Source organism: Solea solea, chromosome 1 (genome assembly GCF_958295425.1).
Source record: "Solea solea chromosome 1, fSolSol10.1, whole genome shotgun sequence".
Taxonomy (NCBI): Eukaryota; Metazoa; Chordata; class Actinopteri; order Pleuronectiformes; family Soleidae; genus Solea; species Solea solea.
In genome coordinates this window covers 23,848,100-23,864,696 of record NC_081134.1, presented here as the reverse complement: position 1 = coordinate 23,864,696, position 16,597 = coordinate 23,848,100, and the positions used below count along the sequence as shown (strand labels likewise).

At 37.0% G+C, this 16,597-nt stretch overlaps 2 protein-coding genes and 1 long non-coding RNA gene across 3 annotated transcripts in view; 2 read left to right on the top strand and 1 right to left on the bottom strand.

Moving 5' to 3' along the window:
* LOC131462689 (E3 ubiquitin-protein ligase RNF31) overlaps positions 1-2,349 on the top strand; it is a 62,850-nt gene extending 60,501 nt beyond the window's left edge. Inside the window, exon 24 of the mRNA XM_058634127.1 lies at positions 310-2,349. Coding sequence (XP_058490110.1) covers positions 310-360 — 51 coding nt within the window. The 3' untranslated portion in view covers positions 361-2,349. The remainder of the gene's footprint in view (positions 1-309) is intronic.
* Positions 2,350-5,162: 2,813 nt separating this feature from the next.
* The window catches only part of xkr4 (XK related 4), a 40,894-nt gene continuing 29,459 nt past the window's right edge, over positions 5,163-16,597 (top strand). Inside the window, exon 1 of the mRNA XM_058634105.1 lies at positions 5,163-6,410. Within this exon, the coding sequence (XP_058490088.1) occupies positions 5,701-6,410 (710 nt within the window). The 5' untranslated portion in view covers positions 5,163-5,700. The remainder of the gene's footprint in view (positions 6,411-16,597) is intronic.
* Positions 9,593-11,943, bottom strand: LOC131462685 (uncharacterized). Its single transcript, XR_009240901.1, has 3 exons — positions 11,851-11,943; positions 11,679-11,758; positions 9,593-10,296 (listed from the first exon to the last, which is right to left on the bottom strand). It is a non-coding gene; the product is annotated as an uncharacterized LOC131462685 (long non-coding RNA).

The window sequence follows — 16,597 nt, the reverse complement described above, 5'->3', positions numbered from 1 at the left end:
AATTAATAAATAATAAAATAAAAGCAGTGGATTTTCTGTGTTGATATGGATATAGTTAGTGTGGTGATAGCATATGTCACATGTGGCTTTAATCCTATAAAAATATTATCATTTACAAACTTTACAAAAATGATACATTAAATACAAAACACAATAAACAAATTCACCAAAAAAATGTTTTGTAACTTCTTGGTAGATTTGTATTCACATATATCATCTTAAAAATAAACGTACTCTGTAACGGATGTTATTTCTCTAACTATTATGTTCTCAAATATAATATGTGCCTGTTTGGTATCTCTGATGCAGAAGCTGATGGTTGAAGTTCCACTGGGTGACAAGGTGCCGCGCAAAAAATGAAGGTGGCCACTTCCTGTTGCCTCATCTCCTGTCATGGTGTGGTCAAACAAAACTGTTTCCTTCACATTTTGGATTTGTAAATGTTTGCTCGTAAGCAGGAACGTGTTGTGTCTTTTTTCTCTGGACACGGATTTTTGTTTTGCTTTGTTCTAAATGTTCATTTTAATGAGCATTTGTTCAGCAATGATGTGGTGTAATGTAAATATTGTTTGTTTCAATGATCTTCATTAATAATCCAGGGAGATAATGTAAGAGAGACACAGCTTGACACATTCAGGCGTTCCTTAAAATCCACTCTGTGCTTCATCTGACTTATTTACTTTTGCAGCTGTGAGCATTAAAGAGGTTTCACATAAACATCAGCACAGAAGGGCAGATTATTAAATATCACATCAAATGATACATCAGGAAGTGTTTAAGAATTAGAGACACCTAATGGTGAGACTGGACTCCTACACTTTGCAGGATTTTTAGCCTCATTTTCAGCTTCAGAGTAATTGTGACGATTGAATGTCTTGTTGTGGGGAGTATAGACAGTAAGTTAGTGGAAAACCACGCTTGTTGGATCAGGGCTGCTGACCCGGCGTCCTCAGAATCAGAAGGTAACACTTATTGCTTCACAACACTGCATTATTTTAGACGTTCATCATAGCAGAGGAAACAATTGTCGGAGGAAGCGAGGAAGAGGAAATGACTGTCTGAGTAAGTGAAGGGCCGGCTTTTTTGGGTCATAGATTCTGCTAATAAAAGGTTTTCACACATTGGGCCTTTAATCTTTTCTTGATAATTAGATCTCTCGTCACTGAATTGAATGAAACCACCTTTACACAACCTTGGCTGTTTTTAATCATCTCAACATCTGCACAAATGTATCACATCCTAAACTATGACATTTTTGTCAAATTTTGGGCGACATACTAAACTATGACATTTCGGCGACTTTTTGGAAGATATACTAAATTATGACATTATGGTGACTTTTAGGATGACATACTAAACTATGACATTTTGGTGACTTTTTGGAAGATATACTAAATTATGACATTATGGTGACTTTTTGAACGACATACTTAACTATGACATTTTTGTCAAATTTTGGACAACATACTAAACTATGAAATATTTGTCACATTTTGGACGATATACTAAATTATGACATTTTTGGTGACTTTTTGGACGATATACTAAATTATGACATTTTTGTCACATTTTGGTCGACATACCTAACCCTAACCCTAACCCTATGACATTTTTGTCAAATTTTTGGCGAAATACTAAACTATGACATTTTGGTAAGTTTTAGACAACATACTAAACTATGATATTTTGGTGATATTATGAACAACATACTTAAGTAGGATATTTTGGTGACTTTTTGGACGATATACTAAACTATGACATTTTTGGTGACTTTTTGGACGATATACTAAATTATGACATTTTTGTCAAATTTTGGACGATATACTAAATAATGACATTTTTGTCACAATTTGGTCGACATACTATAAACTATGACAATATTTCTAAAATTTTGGACAACATACTGAACTATGACGTTTTTGTCAAATTTGGACGACACTAAACTATGACATTTTTGTGACTTTTTGCACGATATACTAAACTATGACATTTTTGTCAAATTTTGGACAAAATACTAAACTATGACATTTTGGTGACATTTTGGACAATATACTAAATTATCACATTTTTGTCACATTTTGGACAACATACTAAACTATGACATTTTGCTGAGTTTCAGGACGACATACTAAACTATGAACTTTTTGTCAAATTTTGGACTACTTACTAAACTGTGACATTTTGGTTACTTTTTAGACGACATACTAAAGTATGAAGTTTTTGTCAAATTTTGGATGACATACTAAATTATGACATTTTTGTCAAATTTTGGATGATATACCAAAATATGACATGTTTGTCAAATTTTTTTTTGGGTCATAGATTCTGCTAATAAAAGGTTTTCACACATTGGGCCTTTAATCTTTTCTTGATAATTAAATCTCTCGTCACTGAATTGAATGAAACCACCTTTACACAACCTTGGCTGTTTTTAATCATCTCAACATCTGCACAAATGTATCACATCCTAAACTATGACATTTTTGTCAAATTTTGGGCGACATACTAAACTATGACATTTCGGTGACTTTTTGGAAGATATACTAAATTATGACATTATGGTGACTTTTAGGATGACATACTAAACTATGACATTTTGGTGACTTTTTGGAAGATATACTAAATTATGACATTATGGTGACTTTTTGAACGACATACTTAACTATGACATTTTTGTCAAATTTTGGACAACATACTAAACTATGAAATATTTGTCACATTTTGGACGATATACTAAATTATGACATTTTTGGTGACTTTTTAGACGATATACTAAATTATGACATTTTTGTCACATTTTGGTCGACATACTAAACTATGACATTTTTGGTGACTTTTTGGACAATATACTAAATTATGACATTTTTGTCACATTTTGGTCGACATACCTAACCCTAACCCTAACCCTATGACATTTTTGTCAAATTTTTGGCGAAATACTAAACTATGACATTTTGGTAAGTTTTAGACAACATACTAAACTATGATATTTTGGTGATATTATGAACAACATACTTAAGTAGGATATTTTGGTGACTTTTTGGACGATATACTAAACTATGACATTTTTGGTGACTTTTTGGACGATAAACTAAATTATGACATTTTTGTCAAATTTTGGACGATATACTAAATAATGACATTTTTGTCACAATTTGGTCGACATACTATAAACTATGACAATATTTCTCAAATTTTGGACAACATACTGAACTATGACGTTTTTGTCAAATTTGGACGACACTAAACTATGACATTTTTGTGACTTTTTGCACGATATACTAAACTATGACATTTTTGTCAAATTTTGGACAAAATACTAAACTATGACATTTTGGTGACATTTTGGACAATATACTAAATTATCACATTTTTGTCACATTTTGGACAACATACTAAACTATGACATTTTGCTGAGTTTCAGGACGACATACTAAACTATGAACTTTTTGTCAAATTTTGGACTACTTACTAAACTGTGACATTTTGGTTACTTTTTAGACGACATACTAAAGTATGAAATTTTTGTCAAATTTTGGATGACATACTAAATTATGACATTTTTGTCAAATTTTGGATGATATACCAAAATATGACATGTTTGTCAAATTTTGGACGAAATACTACACTATGACATTTTGGTGACTTTTTGGAAGATATACTAAATTATGCCATTTTTGTCAAATTTTCGACGACATACTAAACTATGACATTTTGGTGAGTTTCAGGACGACATACTAAACTATGACATGTTGGTGACTTTTTGGACGATATACTAAACGTTGACATTTTTGTCAAACTTTGGACGACATACTAAACTATGACATTTTTTTCTCATTTTGGACGATGTCTTAAACTATAGCATTTTGGTGACTTTTTGGACGACGTACTAAACTATGACATTTTGGTGACTGCATTACAAAATCTGAAAATGTGGATTGAACCTTAAAAACATGATGTAGACAAAGTGGTATTTCGGTGGAATCAAACTTTAAAACACCAAGTTTTAAAGCAGAGAGAGAGAGAGAGAGAGAGAGAGACTCATAAACCCCTCTCACTCCCTATTCCCCCCTCCGCCTTCTAAACATCAGTTGCTAACGCCTGCATTATAAAATCTGAAAGTGTCCCAAAAAGTATAAACTGTGCTTGTGCTTCATATGTATCAAAAATTTCAGGTTAAAGTATGACAACACTGTGAGGCTCCAAAATGGGCTGGGTTGTGATCATTTGTTCAACCGTCTTCCATTCATGTGTATGTTGAAATGATCTGCAGTTTTTGCCATTTTTGTCACCAATGGTTGCTCGAAACAATTAAAGTGTTTTGCACGCCATTCCCGATCAAACCGCATGTTTTGATATAGGTGTGGGGTTTTCTCAATATTGTCGGAGGAGTTTACAACATTTAAAGTGGATTTGCGTGCAAGAAGAAAACCCAAAAAAACTAGTCTCTGACTCCAGCTGTGCAGCTGTGTGGAAGCGGGCGGACGTGAGACGGCAGCAGTGAAATGTAACTCAAGTAGGTCCAGCTGCAGACCCGCAGACTACTATACGACTCAAGAATGACAAGAAATGCTTGCGCTGCAGGCACTAATAAGTTTATTTAAGTTAATTTAATCAGTACATAGTGTAGAGGATTTGACATTAAGGATATTGTATGGATTTTGTTTTGTGCTATGTAACAAAGTGTGACGATATAAAATTAAAGAAGCTGATAAGCTTTAACGCAACATACAAAACATAAGTGCTTTGATTTGTCACACTCTGCTTGCTGCATTCACACATTTGGTTGTGTTGTGAATGTATTCTTTTTTTTCAGAAAGAACCTGCCAGTGTGTATATTTACAGTAAATTGTTATACATACTAAATAATGTATTTCATACTATACAATATTTTACAGTATTTTATTTGCTTGTAAATATTGTGTGTGACTGTAAAGTGATGTAGTGCTGAGGATCTGTCCATGGTGCTGAAAGGCCGTGGTTGCCTCAGATCATTTACTACTCACCTGCAAACTGAGGTGTGCACGTGCAGCAGAGGATGAAAAGGGGAACAAGGCTTTAATCTGTGCTGTGACAGACAGACAGCAGACAGTCAGACAGAGCTCAAAAGGTGTGCAAACAGTGTGTGTGTGTGTGTGTGGGGGGGGGGGGGGGGTGGCGGTGGGTGTATGTTGGGGGGATGATGTCATCCTTTTCAGTCTGTGCCATGGATGAGGCAGATGGCTGCAGCCTTCCACTTTTTTCTTGGCCCTTTTTTTTCATCTTCACTCCCAGCACCAACATCAGCACCAGCACCAGCATCAGCACTAGCACCAGCATCAGGTTCAGCACCAGCACCATCAGATCAGGACACTTGGAGGACACGGAGGGACATACCGCAGGTGTAGGCTGGGGGAAACGGAATCCCCTGATCGGATCCTTAGCTGAACAAGTCCAGGAAAGACGTGACATGGACCGGAATATCGGAACCAGAACATCAGAGCACCGGTCCTTCTTCCCTTCTGTATGTGTGTAGTGTGTTATATGCAGGAGGTAGTGTAGAGTGTAGAGTGTAGAAGAGCTGGTCCTTCCCAGAGAGGAGGAGCAGCAGCGATCACACGCAGGAGAAGGGTGTCGACGGAGGAAGACAGGAAGGAAGGAGGCAGGAGGGGAGGAACCGAGGGGGAAATAATATCACACTAATATTGCAAGCTTCCAATAATGGCGGCTAAATCGGACGGGGTTCTGAAGATGAAGAAGAGTGACGTGGCCTTCACTCCGCTGCAGAACTCGGAGCATTCCGGATCGGCGCAGGGGCTCCACCCGGGCGGACAGCCCGACTCTGCGGGCACCGGGGAGGGAGACTTCGCTAACGGGGAATCGCGGTGCTGCGGCGGTGGCGGCGGCGGCGGAAGCAGCAACTCGACGTGTCTCCGCCTGAGCAGGGAGCAGCAGAAGTATACGGTGTGGGACAGTCTGTGGATCTTAGCCGCAGTGACCGTGTATGTGGCCGATGTAGGCACCGACGTGTGGCTGTCGGTGGATTACTACCTCCAACGAGATTACTGGTGGTTCGGCCTGACGCTGTTCTTCGTGGTGCTGGGCTCCTTCTCCGTCCAGCTCTTCAGCTTCAGATGGTTCGTTCACGACTTCAGCACCGAGGACAGCGCCGAATCGGCCGCCGCGGACTGTGCGCTCATGGACGGGAACAAGCTGCTGAGCGGCTCCGCCTCACACGGAGACATCACCGCCCCACAGCAGCCGGCCATGCCGCAGAGACAAGCGTCCACGGCCAGCAAGAACACCACGAGCAACAGCACCGCGAGCATGGCCTTGGGCTGCAGGAGCAAGAAGCGCTCAGCATACTACTCCTTCTGCGTATGGTTCGGCCAGTCCGTCATCCACATCCTCCAGCTGGGCCAGATCTGGAGGTAGGCCTTGGTGTGTGTGCGTGTGTGTGTGTGTGTGTGTGTGTGTGCCCGCTCCTTCAGCATGTCTACCAGCTGCCATCTTTAACATGTTTCCCTCTGACAAATGTAGCCATGATTTTGTGTTCAGTTCACTTCTCTCCAGCTGCTGAAGCTTAGTGACTTCCCTTCACATCTTCTTGAATTAAAGGTGCAGAGAGTGGGGATGTGTTGATACCCTCAGTATAGATATACTGGGTTTCTACTGGCCGAATACAATTCCGAGGAAGCCTCAACTCAGACTGCCCTTGAGTTCCGGTGTAAGTAGAACATTAGGGATATTATCGGCACTATATCAGTTTGAAATATATTATCAGGTATTGCAAACACGCCCAGATCCCCAATGACTAATGACTAACACAGTAGGCTGACTGCTGCCTCCTAGATTTCTAAACATGTGCCCTCTACAATTATTATTTTGTAATGTTAATGTTTAATGTTTAATGAAAAATGTTATGTAAATCTAACTACAGAAGAGACTAGATGACCAAAGTACAGGTGGTTGCAGGGAGAACTTACATACAGTGGGTACGGAAAGTATTCAGACCCCTTTAAATTTTTCACTCTTTGTTTCATTGCAGCCATTTGCTAAAATCAAAAAAGTTTTATTTCTCATTAATGTACACTCAGCACCACATATTGACAGAAAAAAAAACAGAAATGTAGAATCTTTTGCAAATTTATTAAACAAGAAAAACTGAAATATCACATGGTCATAAGTATTCAGACCCTTTGCTGTGACACTCATATTTAACTCACATGCTGTCCATTTCTTCTGATCCTCCTTGAGATGGTTCTGCTCCTTCATTGGAGTCCAGCTGTGTTTAACTAAACTGATTGGACTTGATTAGGAAAGGCACACACCTGTCTATATAAGACCTTACAGCTCACAGTGCAAATGAGAATCATGAGGTCGAAGAAATTGCCCAAGGAGCTCAGAGACAGAATTGTGGCAAGGCACAGATCTGGCCAAGGTTACAAAATAATTTCTGCAGCACTCAAGGTTCCGAAGAGCACAGTGGCCTCCATAATCCTTAAATGGAAGAAGTTTGGATTGACCAGAACTCTTCCTAGACCTGGCCGTCCAGCCAAACTGAGCAATCGTTGGAGAAGAGCCTTGGTGAGAGAGGTAAAGAAGAACCCAAAGATCACTGTGGCTGAGCTCCAGAGATGCAGTAGGGAGATGGGAGAAAGTTCCACAAAGTCAACTATCACTGTAGCCCTCCACCAGTCGGGGCTTTATGGCACACTGTTAAAAAAAAAACTGTAAAAAAACGGTAAAAGCACTGGCAGCAAAGTTTCCAAACGAATACCGTAAAATTACAGTAAATAACCGTATCACATAAAAACATACAATAACTGTAAAAATACAGGACTACATTTTACAGTCAAAATCAATTAAACTACAGTATATTTTAGTTGATAAATACCAATTGTAATGTAAAATAACATTCATATTATGTCAAAACACATTAAAATCAGATACCTTTCTGGTTAATCTATGTGATTTCACAGAATAAAATATTTATTTTAGGAAACAGCCAAGTCTATTTACAGTAATTTCATGTTAAAATAAATTTTTCCCCATGTGAAATAACAAAGTTATAACGTATAAAAACAAACTACTCTCATAAAACTAAAGATAAATGTCTGCAAATTTACAGTATTAATCTGTCATTTTAGAGAATTAGTAGATTAAAAAACAACCATTGGACAGTGGAAAAAAGAGCTAAATACATTACAAATACATCAAAAATAGCTACATTTAAGGCCAATCTCTGTAAATTAAGGATATTCAGATTTTTTTTTCATGGAGTGGCCTCGTCTATCTAGAGTGATTTCCTTTTTAAATATTGTTCTTTCATGTACAATGACTGAGAAATAATGTATAAAAATGCTTTAAATGCATTAAACCAATGATAAATGTCTGCCCATTTACAGTATTAATCCGCGATTTTAAAGAATTACGAGATTTAAAAATGTTCATTGGACGGTGGAAAAAAAGCATGGTACATTAAAAATACATAAAAAAATAGCCACATTTAAGGCCGATCTCTGTAAGTTAAGGGTATTTAGTAGTCATTTTTGTGAAACTGTCTTGTTTATCTACACTGATTTGCTGCATAATTGTGGTTTCCCCAAGTAAAAAAACAATGACACAATGTATAAAGACAATATTTACCTTTAATCAAATAGATATTTCTGCACATTTACAGTATTAGTTATTTAAGTGAATTGGATGATGGAACACTGTACATCAAAATACATTTACAGGTATATTTAAAGATAATATCTGTACATTTAGGGTATTAGACAGTCATTTTAGTAAACTGAACAAATAGTTAAAACATTTCATTTGACAGAAAAACAAGGATAGTAAGTCATTATACATCAAAACAGCTAAGGATGACTATTTTTTATATGAAAAGAAAAAACAATTTTTCAATATTTTTAACCCTGGGCTCAAATAACATGTTTTCAGTCACGATCCCTAATAGTAGAAACAAGATAGCTCCCTGCTCCGCCCATCCAGTAACACTGGAAAGTCCCCTCCTATTCTACTGCATGGACATAAGCAACAATCTATGTTAAACTTTTTCAAAACATGACATGAGCAGTATTATCATACTGTAATCTTCAGTTATCTTGAAAAACATTATTTAAAAAAAAAAATTACTTGTTTTATTTTTGTATTTTTGAATACCATGGAGTTCAAATAGTTACATACATATATATATATATATATATATATATATATATATATACATACATATATAACAGGCAATGAGTAGATTCTGCTAGTATATGTCTGATTTTAATCGCCAACTGCTGCTATGAGAGCTCGGTCAGACTGAATAATGCAGTGAAACGAAATGGCAATTCTGTCTATACTATATACTATACGTACAACAACTATTTTGATAATCGATTAATCGGTTTGAAGCTTTTTTCATGATTATATATGTGTGTGTGTATATATATGTATGTACACATATATACACATATGTATACATCCAAATATATATATATACACACTATATATATTAATCATAATCGATTAATATGTCGATTATTTTCTCAATTAATCGTTTGGTCCATAAAATATCAGAAAACCTTATAAAATTTTGATTGGTGTTCGTCAAACCTGGAAATGAAGATGTTCTCAAATGTCTTGTTTTGTCCACAAACCAAAATTATTAACTTTCAATGATTTCTTTGTTATCCGGAGCAAAGAAATTAAGAAAATATTTACACTTAAGAAGGTTAAACAATCGGAAATCTTGTTTTAATCACGAAAAACGTTTCAAACCGATTAATCAATTATTATAATAGTTGTTGTATTACTAGTATGCAGTGTGAGCTGACTGCACATACATACTCCACTCAATGTATTGCTAGCCTGATACTCAGACAGAATTGCCATTTCGTTTCACTGCATTATTCAGTCTGACCGTGCTCTCATAGCAGCAGATGGTGATTAAAATCAGACATGATGACATGGGTTTTTGTAACATATACTAGCAGAATCTACTTATTGCCTGTTATGTGCAATAAGAGTAATTTTGAGGCCTTTTTCTCGATGCAATGAATGTGTATTGGGAGCTGTACTCTTCCACAATTGTGACGCACAGGAGCAGCTTATGAAGACAATCAACAATATTTGGACTTAAATCATGGCCATTAAACTTTGTAACCATTTCTTGCAAATTAAACAAATGTAAAAATCATGTTAGGAGACATTCAATGTGGGCAATACATACTGTGCATGAGAAACAGAGCCTGATCACTTCAAACTGTCTGTTCACTTGCTTGGCTGCTGGGGCCTCCTTAAATACCTCCGATTGTCCATCTATGGAGAAAACAGGCATTTGATTAGACAATCCATGTAAACCTTTTGGCGTTATACATAAACATTCATAAGGAACTAAAATTAACATTTCAACTTTTAGATTTTTTCTTATGGAGACATTACCAGAGTATATGCAGGAATCCTGACGTTCAGTACCTTTAAGACTTTTTGCCACTTTAACTGTGAACTGTAATCAGCAACACATCTTTCCAACACGTGGAGTAATAAGGATTGCTCCAGACATTCTTGTGTAGACTTTGGCTTTGACTTTTATTTTTAATTTTAAAATATTTTTTAAATAAAAGAAAAATAATCATGTGACGAAGTATGGTACCGTTATTTGAAGCCATTCATTGAATTTACAGAACAATTACTATATTTTGATGTATACCGTTACTGTGATTGAAGATTTTGGCCATATCACCCACCCCTGAAGGAACTACCTTCAGAGCTCAGAAACAGGATTTTGTATAGGCACAGATCTGGGGAAGGCAAAAAAAAATCTGATGCACTCATGTTCCCAGGAGCACAGTGGCGTCCATAATTCTTAAATGGAAGACGTTTGGAACAACCAGGGCTCCTCCTAGAGCTGGCCGCCTAGCCCAACTGAGTGATCGGCGAGGGCCAAGGGCCTTGGTAAAAGAAGTGACCAAGAACCTGATAGTCACTCTGGCTGAGCTCCAGAGATCCTGTGTGGAGATGGGAGAAACTTCCACAAGGTCAACCATCACTGCAGAAGATTTGATTTGTAGCCCTTCCCCAGATCTATGACTCAATACAATCCTGTTTCAGACCTCTGCAGGCAGTTCCTTCCTCATGGCTTGATTTTGCTCTGATATGCATCATCAGCTGTGAGACCTCATATAGACAGGTGTGTGCCTTTCCAAATCATGTCAAATCCATTAAATTTACCTAGTCAAGGTGTAAACACATCTCAAAGATGACCGACATAAATGGAAGCATCCTGAGCTACATTTCAAGAGTCATAGTTATAGGTCTGAAAACTTAAATTGCAAAATTTTCGAAAACTCTCTTTTCACTTTGTCATTATGGGGTATGGAGTGCAGATTGATTAGATTAAATACATTTAAATGATTTTAGCAAAAGGCTGCAACATAACAATGTGAAAAAGCTGAAGGGGTCTGAATATTTTCTGAACCCATTATATCTATTTTACAAGCTAACCAGGGCCATGCAAACACATCAAGGAACATGTAAAAAAGGGCCACATGGAGGAATATTACACCAATACCACGCACCAGCATAATATACAGCACAACCAAACCATATAGTTGTATATCATTGCCCCCCTACCTGATGTAGAGTAACTGGAGAGGGACTATGATTTGTTTTCTATTGTGCATGTGTGTTTGTACACTCACTTTGGCTGCGCAAGGTGAAGTGTCGAGGAGTGTACGTTTTCTTGTCCACATGACTCATTCTACAGCAGGTACCATCAGTGCTAATGAAGAGAGAACCAGGTCATTATTTACATTAGAGGATTCATCAGGATTTTTTGATTTGAAAGTATATTTCACATTAATCATCACTCACTTCAGGTTGGCACAATTACAGCACTACATGTCTGCCTTGTGATCCACAAGCCAATGAGCATTGCTAGCAAAGCCAACAATGTGCCACTTTTCTTCCTAACAAAGAGAGACACATAAGAGCAGAAATAAAGAGTGATAAATATTCCCTTTAGAGATTATACTCAGCACATTACTCCACTCCTATCAACATTATGTTCTTAAAAGTAAGATTTGCATGAAAACATTAAAAACATGTCAATCACAGATCCGGAAAATGCTTCTCTTTCCAAAATAGATTCATGCAGTTATATACAGAGAAATCAATATGGTCTTACTTCTCCAGGTCAAAGTCTCCTTTTTTACAGGCATGACATCATTACAAGCAGCTCGCACACACATATAGGGAAAAGGGAGAAAAGCAGTTGGAAAGGAGACGCAGGAGTCAGGACTGGATCTCTGGATCTTTACTTGGCAACTGTGGCGACAGACAGAAAAACAAAAATCATGAGCTGTGTGAGAACTAGAGAATGCTTTTTAACTTGTTGCAATACAACAATACATTTTGCACAGTCTAATTAAGTTACAAAAACACAAATCGGTTCTTTAAATAGGTTACTTTCTGATTTCAATGGTTCAGTATTTAAAGTTCAAAAAAGTAATAACATCAGTAATTCTGCTTCTTTTTTTTAATAGATTACACAATTAGGCAACCACACTTAATCTGGTAACCAGAAAACCCACATTTCACAACCTCAGTTTAACATTTAAATCCAAATGTACTAATTCCCATTCAGCAGGCATCTACTGTATATCATTTAGCAGCAACAACTTGTACAGAGCAAATATACCCTGAAACAAACAACAACAGCAAGGATGCTCAGGCTACATAAAACACAGACAACTTCTCACGAGTGTTTAGCGAAATGTGAAGATCTAACCTCCAGCCAGAGCACAGTGGTTGTGGCGCTGTACAGCTGATCAGCGTGTGTTTTATAACGGCAAAAAAACACATCGTCGATCATCCTCTCAGGATGGAGTATCGGATTGCCCAGTCACAGACACTCAGAACATTTGAATCGTCGGTTAACGGTTATTAATCACAGACACAATAAGCTCCGTGTGACTTTGCTCTCCCCTTATGAAAAAAGAGCGGCTTCTAGCTAGGGAAGGCAGCAGTGAGCAGGATAACTTAGTATGCTAATGCTAGAACGAAGTCAAGTCTAACGATCTCAAGTCTGTGCGGGACTCGAGCAGGACGAGTGGGACATTACACGGAGCAGCAAACAGCAGCTTGATCACATACAAATCACGAATAACAACTTTTAAGAACTATTATCAGCAGTGAGCAACGTCATTACAACTAACCTCTGGCCATGCTGTAAAATAAGATCGCCCGACTGCCACCAGTCACGTAGTCACAAAACCATACAAAACAATGGCTCTCTGGTAACAATAGCTAATGTATCAGAGGGATGCTAACGTTAGCTTCAAGGCTGTCTACTTGAGGTATGACATATTGAAAATATCATTCACATGCGTTATCTGGAACACTTACCACAAGCCGCTTTCAGTTGACATGTCCGCTGTGGCTTCAACCACGATAAGACCAGCTGCAGTGTCATACATCCTTGAAGTTCATGCGTCCATGATCGCACATCTTTCACGTTCACGACTCATGACATGCCCAAACATGCAGGTTGGTTGTTATGGGCGGGACGAAGCAAACTGGAAATAGACGCCAACTTCGAAATTTGAATCCGCCTATTGTGATTGCAGGAAGTGAATGAAGTAAATAATGAGCGCAGTCTTCATACAAAGTTGCGAGGCGTCCATGAGGTGCCGGCACGTCTTTCACGTTCACGACTCATGACATGCCCAAACATGCAGTTTGGTTGTTATGGGCGGGACGAAGCAAACTGGAAATAGGCGCCAAATTTGAAATTTGAATCCGCCTATTCTGATTGCATGAAGTGAATAAAGTAAATAATGAGCGCAGTCTTCAAACAAAGTTTGCACATGAAATTACAAAAGCACAAATAAACAAAGACAGTGTAGTGGCTGGGATATAGTGACAAGGATGCTTTAAGAGAAACAACAATACAAGCAAGAGTAGGGGGAAAACATTCAAGGAAGTATGTAGTAGAAAACGGAACTCAGCAGTGAAGACTAATACATCCTTTATTACTTTCCATCATGATGCATGACATTTATAATGGAATGGAAAGGGATTCTGGATGTTCTGGGGCAATTTGGAAGAGGGAGGAAACATAAATTTCATAAATTAAAATAATAATAATAATGGCTCTAATTAATAATGAGATGTTAAGTTGGTAGGGAATGGGGAGCAGATAGAAATGATTTAAGGGCTATAAATATGATGGATTACTGAGATCAGTGTTTGAGTATGGTTGTGTAGTATATGGATCTGCAGCAAGCACGCATCTCAAAAAAGTTGACACACGTTAAGTCTTTAAGATTATGCACAGGAGCTTTTAAGACAACCCCGACATCAGCACTCCAAATAGAAATGGGGGAAATGCCACTAGAACTAAGAAGCATTCAGAACTCATATTACTGGACCAGACCACACATACAAACATACAGGCCAGGGGTCCCTGAGAACTAGGATTGGGAAACACTGATCTAGAAGATGTTCCGCTTGCACTTTTGAAACAACACCAACTTCTCGATTCCCATCCCCATTCATAATGTCATACAGCAGGTTATTTTTTTCATGTCTGACATATTCGGCACATTTCAAGACGCTGAAACTGTAGAACTACGTCTATTTCCAATGAGAATAGTGCACTTCTGAAAAAAAGAGGGTTAAACTCCGAATCTCTAGATTATTGTTTCCCAATCCTGGTCCTCAGGGACCCCTGGCCTGCATGCTTTTAGATGTTTCCTTCATCTAGAGATTTGACATTTCACCCTTTTTTTTCAAAAGTGCACTGTTCTCAGTTGAAATGGATGTAGTTCTACAGTTTCAGCGTTTTTAAATATGTAGAATGTCAGACTTAAAAAAATAACCTGCTGTATGACATTATGAATAGGTATGGGAATCGACAAGTTGTTTTTTTAATCAGTTAATTTAAAAAAAAAGTGTTATTGATATGGAGCCTGTCTGATTTTCCAGTTCTGCTGTTGCAGTCCCCATGGGCTCACAAGACACCATAGAATCAAACAAACCAAGACCAAGAAGGTTGTACACGTATTTTCCAGATTTCTAAACAAAAAAGGACTGATATATCTCGTCAACTCTGAAGATTTTCACCAGTAATGGTGGGGAAAACATCACCCATGAGCCCACTGTACTTTATTCTACATATTAATTACCCGCAATTTTAAGGAAAACACTTTGAATGACGGCGGATTTCTGTAATGTACATTTGAATATGGAAAAATGAACATGTCCAATTGCCTTTAAAATTATAATAATGTAATCTTATATTATGGTTAACCATTTGTAATTTTAAGGGTACATCTTTAAACTACTGCTAATATCTGTTAATCTACAGTTATAACCATGCAAGTAACGATGCATGCTTAATGACCTGCAATTTTATGGAAAACAAAAAAGATTTCTGGAATTTTACGTACAGTTCTTTATTATTATTATTTGGAAAGATCTGTAAAATTACATCACATTTTATGTAAAATATGAAAGAAATATGTTACATTCCCTTAAAAAAACATAATAATAATGTAATATCATATTATGGTTAATTACTTGTAATTCTAAAGGTAAATCTTTAAATTACTGTTAGTATCTGTTATTTTAAAGTTAATACATTGTCTTATGTAAATGGTAATAAACCTGTAAATAAATACAGAAAGTTGTATGTAAAATTACAGTTAAAGATGTACAAATACAGTCAATTGTTATTAAAATAATATTAATGTAAACTTACATTACGGTTAATTTACTGTAATTTTAAACATAAAACCTAAAATTACGGAAAATATCTAAAAATTTACTAGCATTTCACTGTTTTATTGGAAAACGGGAAAAATCTGTTAAAAATTACAGAAGATCTCCTGTAAAATTACATTTTTTTTTAACAGTGCAGAGTGGCCCGACCGAAGCCTCTCCTCAGTGCAAGACATATGAAAGCCTGCATAGAGTTTGCCAAAAAGCACATGAAGGACTCCCAGGCTATGAGAAATAAGATTCTCTGGTCTGATGACTTGTTGCATCATTCCCAAGAAGACTCATGGCTGTACTAGCTCAAAAGGGTGCTTCTACTCAATACTGAGCAAAGGGTCTGAATACTTATGACCATGTGATATTTCAGTTTTTCTTTTTTAATAAATTTGCAAAAATGTCTACATTTCTGGGGGGTTTTCTGTCAAGATGGGCTGCTGATTGTACATTAATGAGAAATAAAATGAACTTTTTTGATTTTAGCAAATGGCTGCAATGAAACAAAGAGTGAAAAATTTAAAGGGGTCTGAATACTTTCCGTACCCACTGTATATCAGTTATCAGCCAAACATTGGCAAAAAAAGTCCAGTAAATCTGATAGATCTGAAAAGTTATATCACACTTTACTAAGCACAGGCTCTAAACATGTAAACAGAAAAGCAGAAATGATTTATTTATTTTTATGGAAGCAGAATATGTGTTACTCATTTTAAGCCTTATGTTTGTGAAATGGCTCAGTGCTAAATGCATCAGCATAAATGTGCCATAAACAGCTCAGTAGTATAAGGCTGATTTTTGATGTTGATGTTATTATTCTGCCTCAGTTTGGTCTTTATTAATTGAA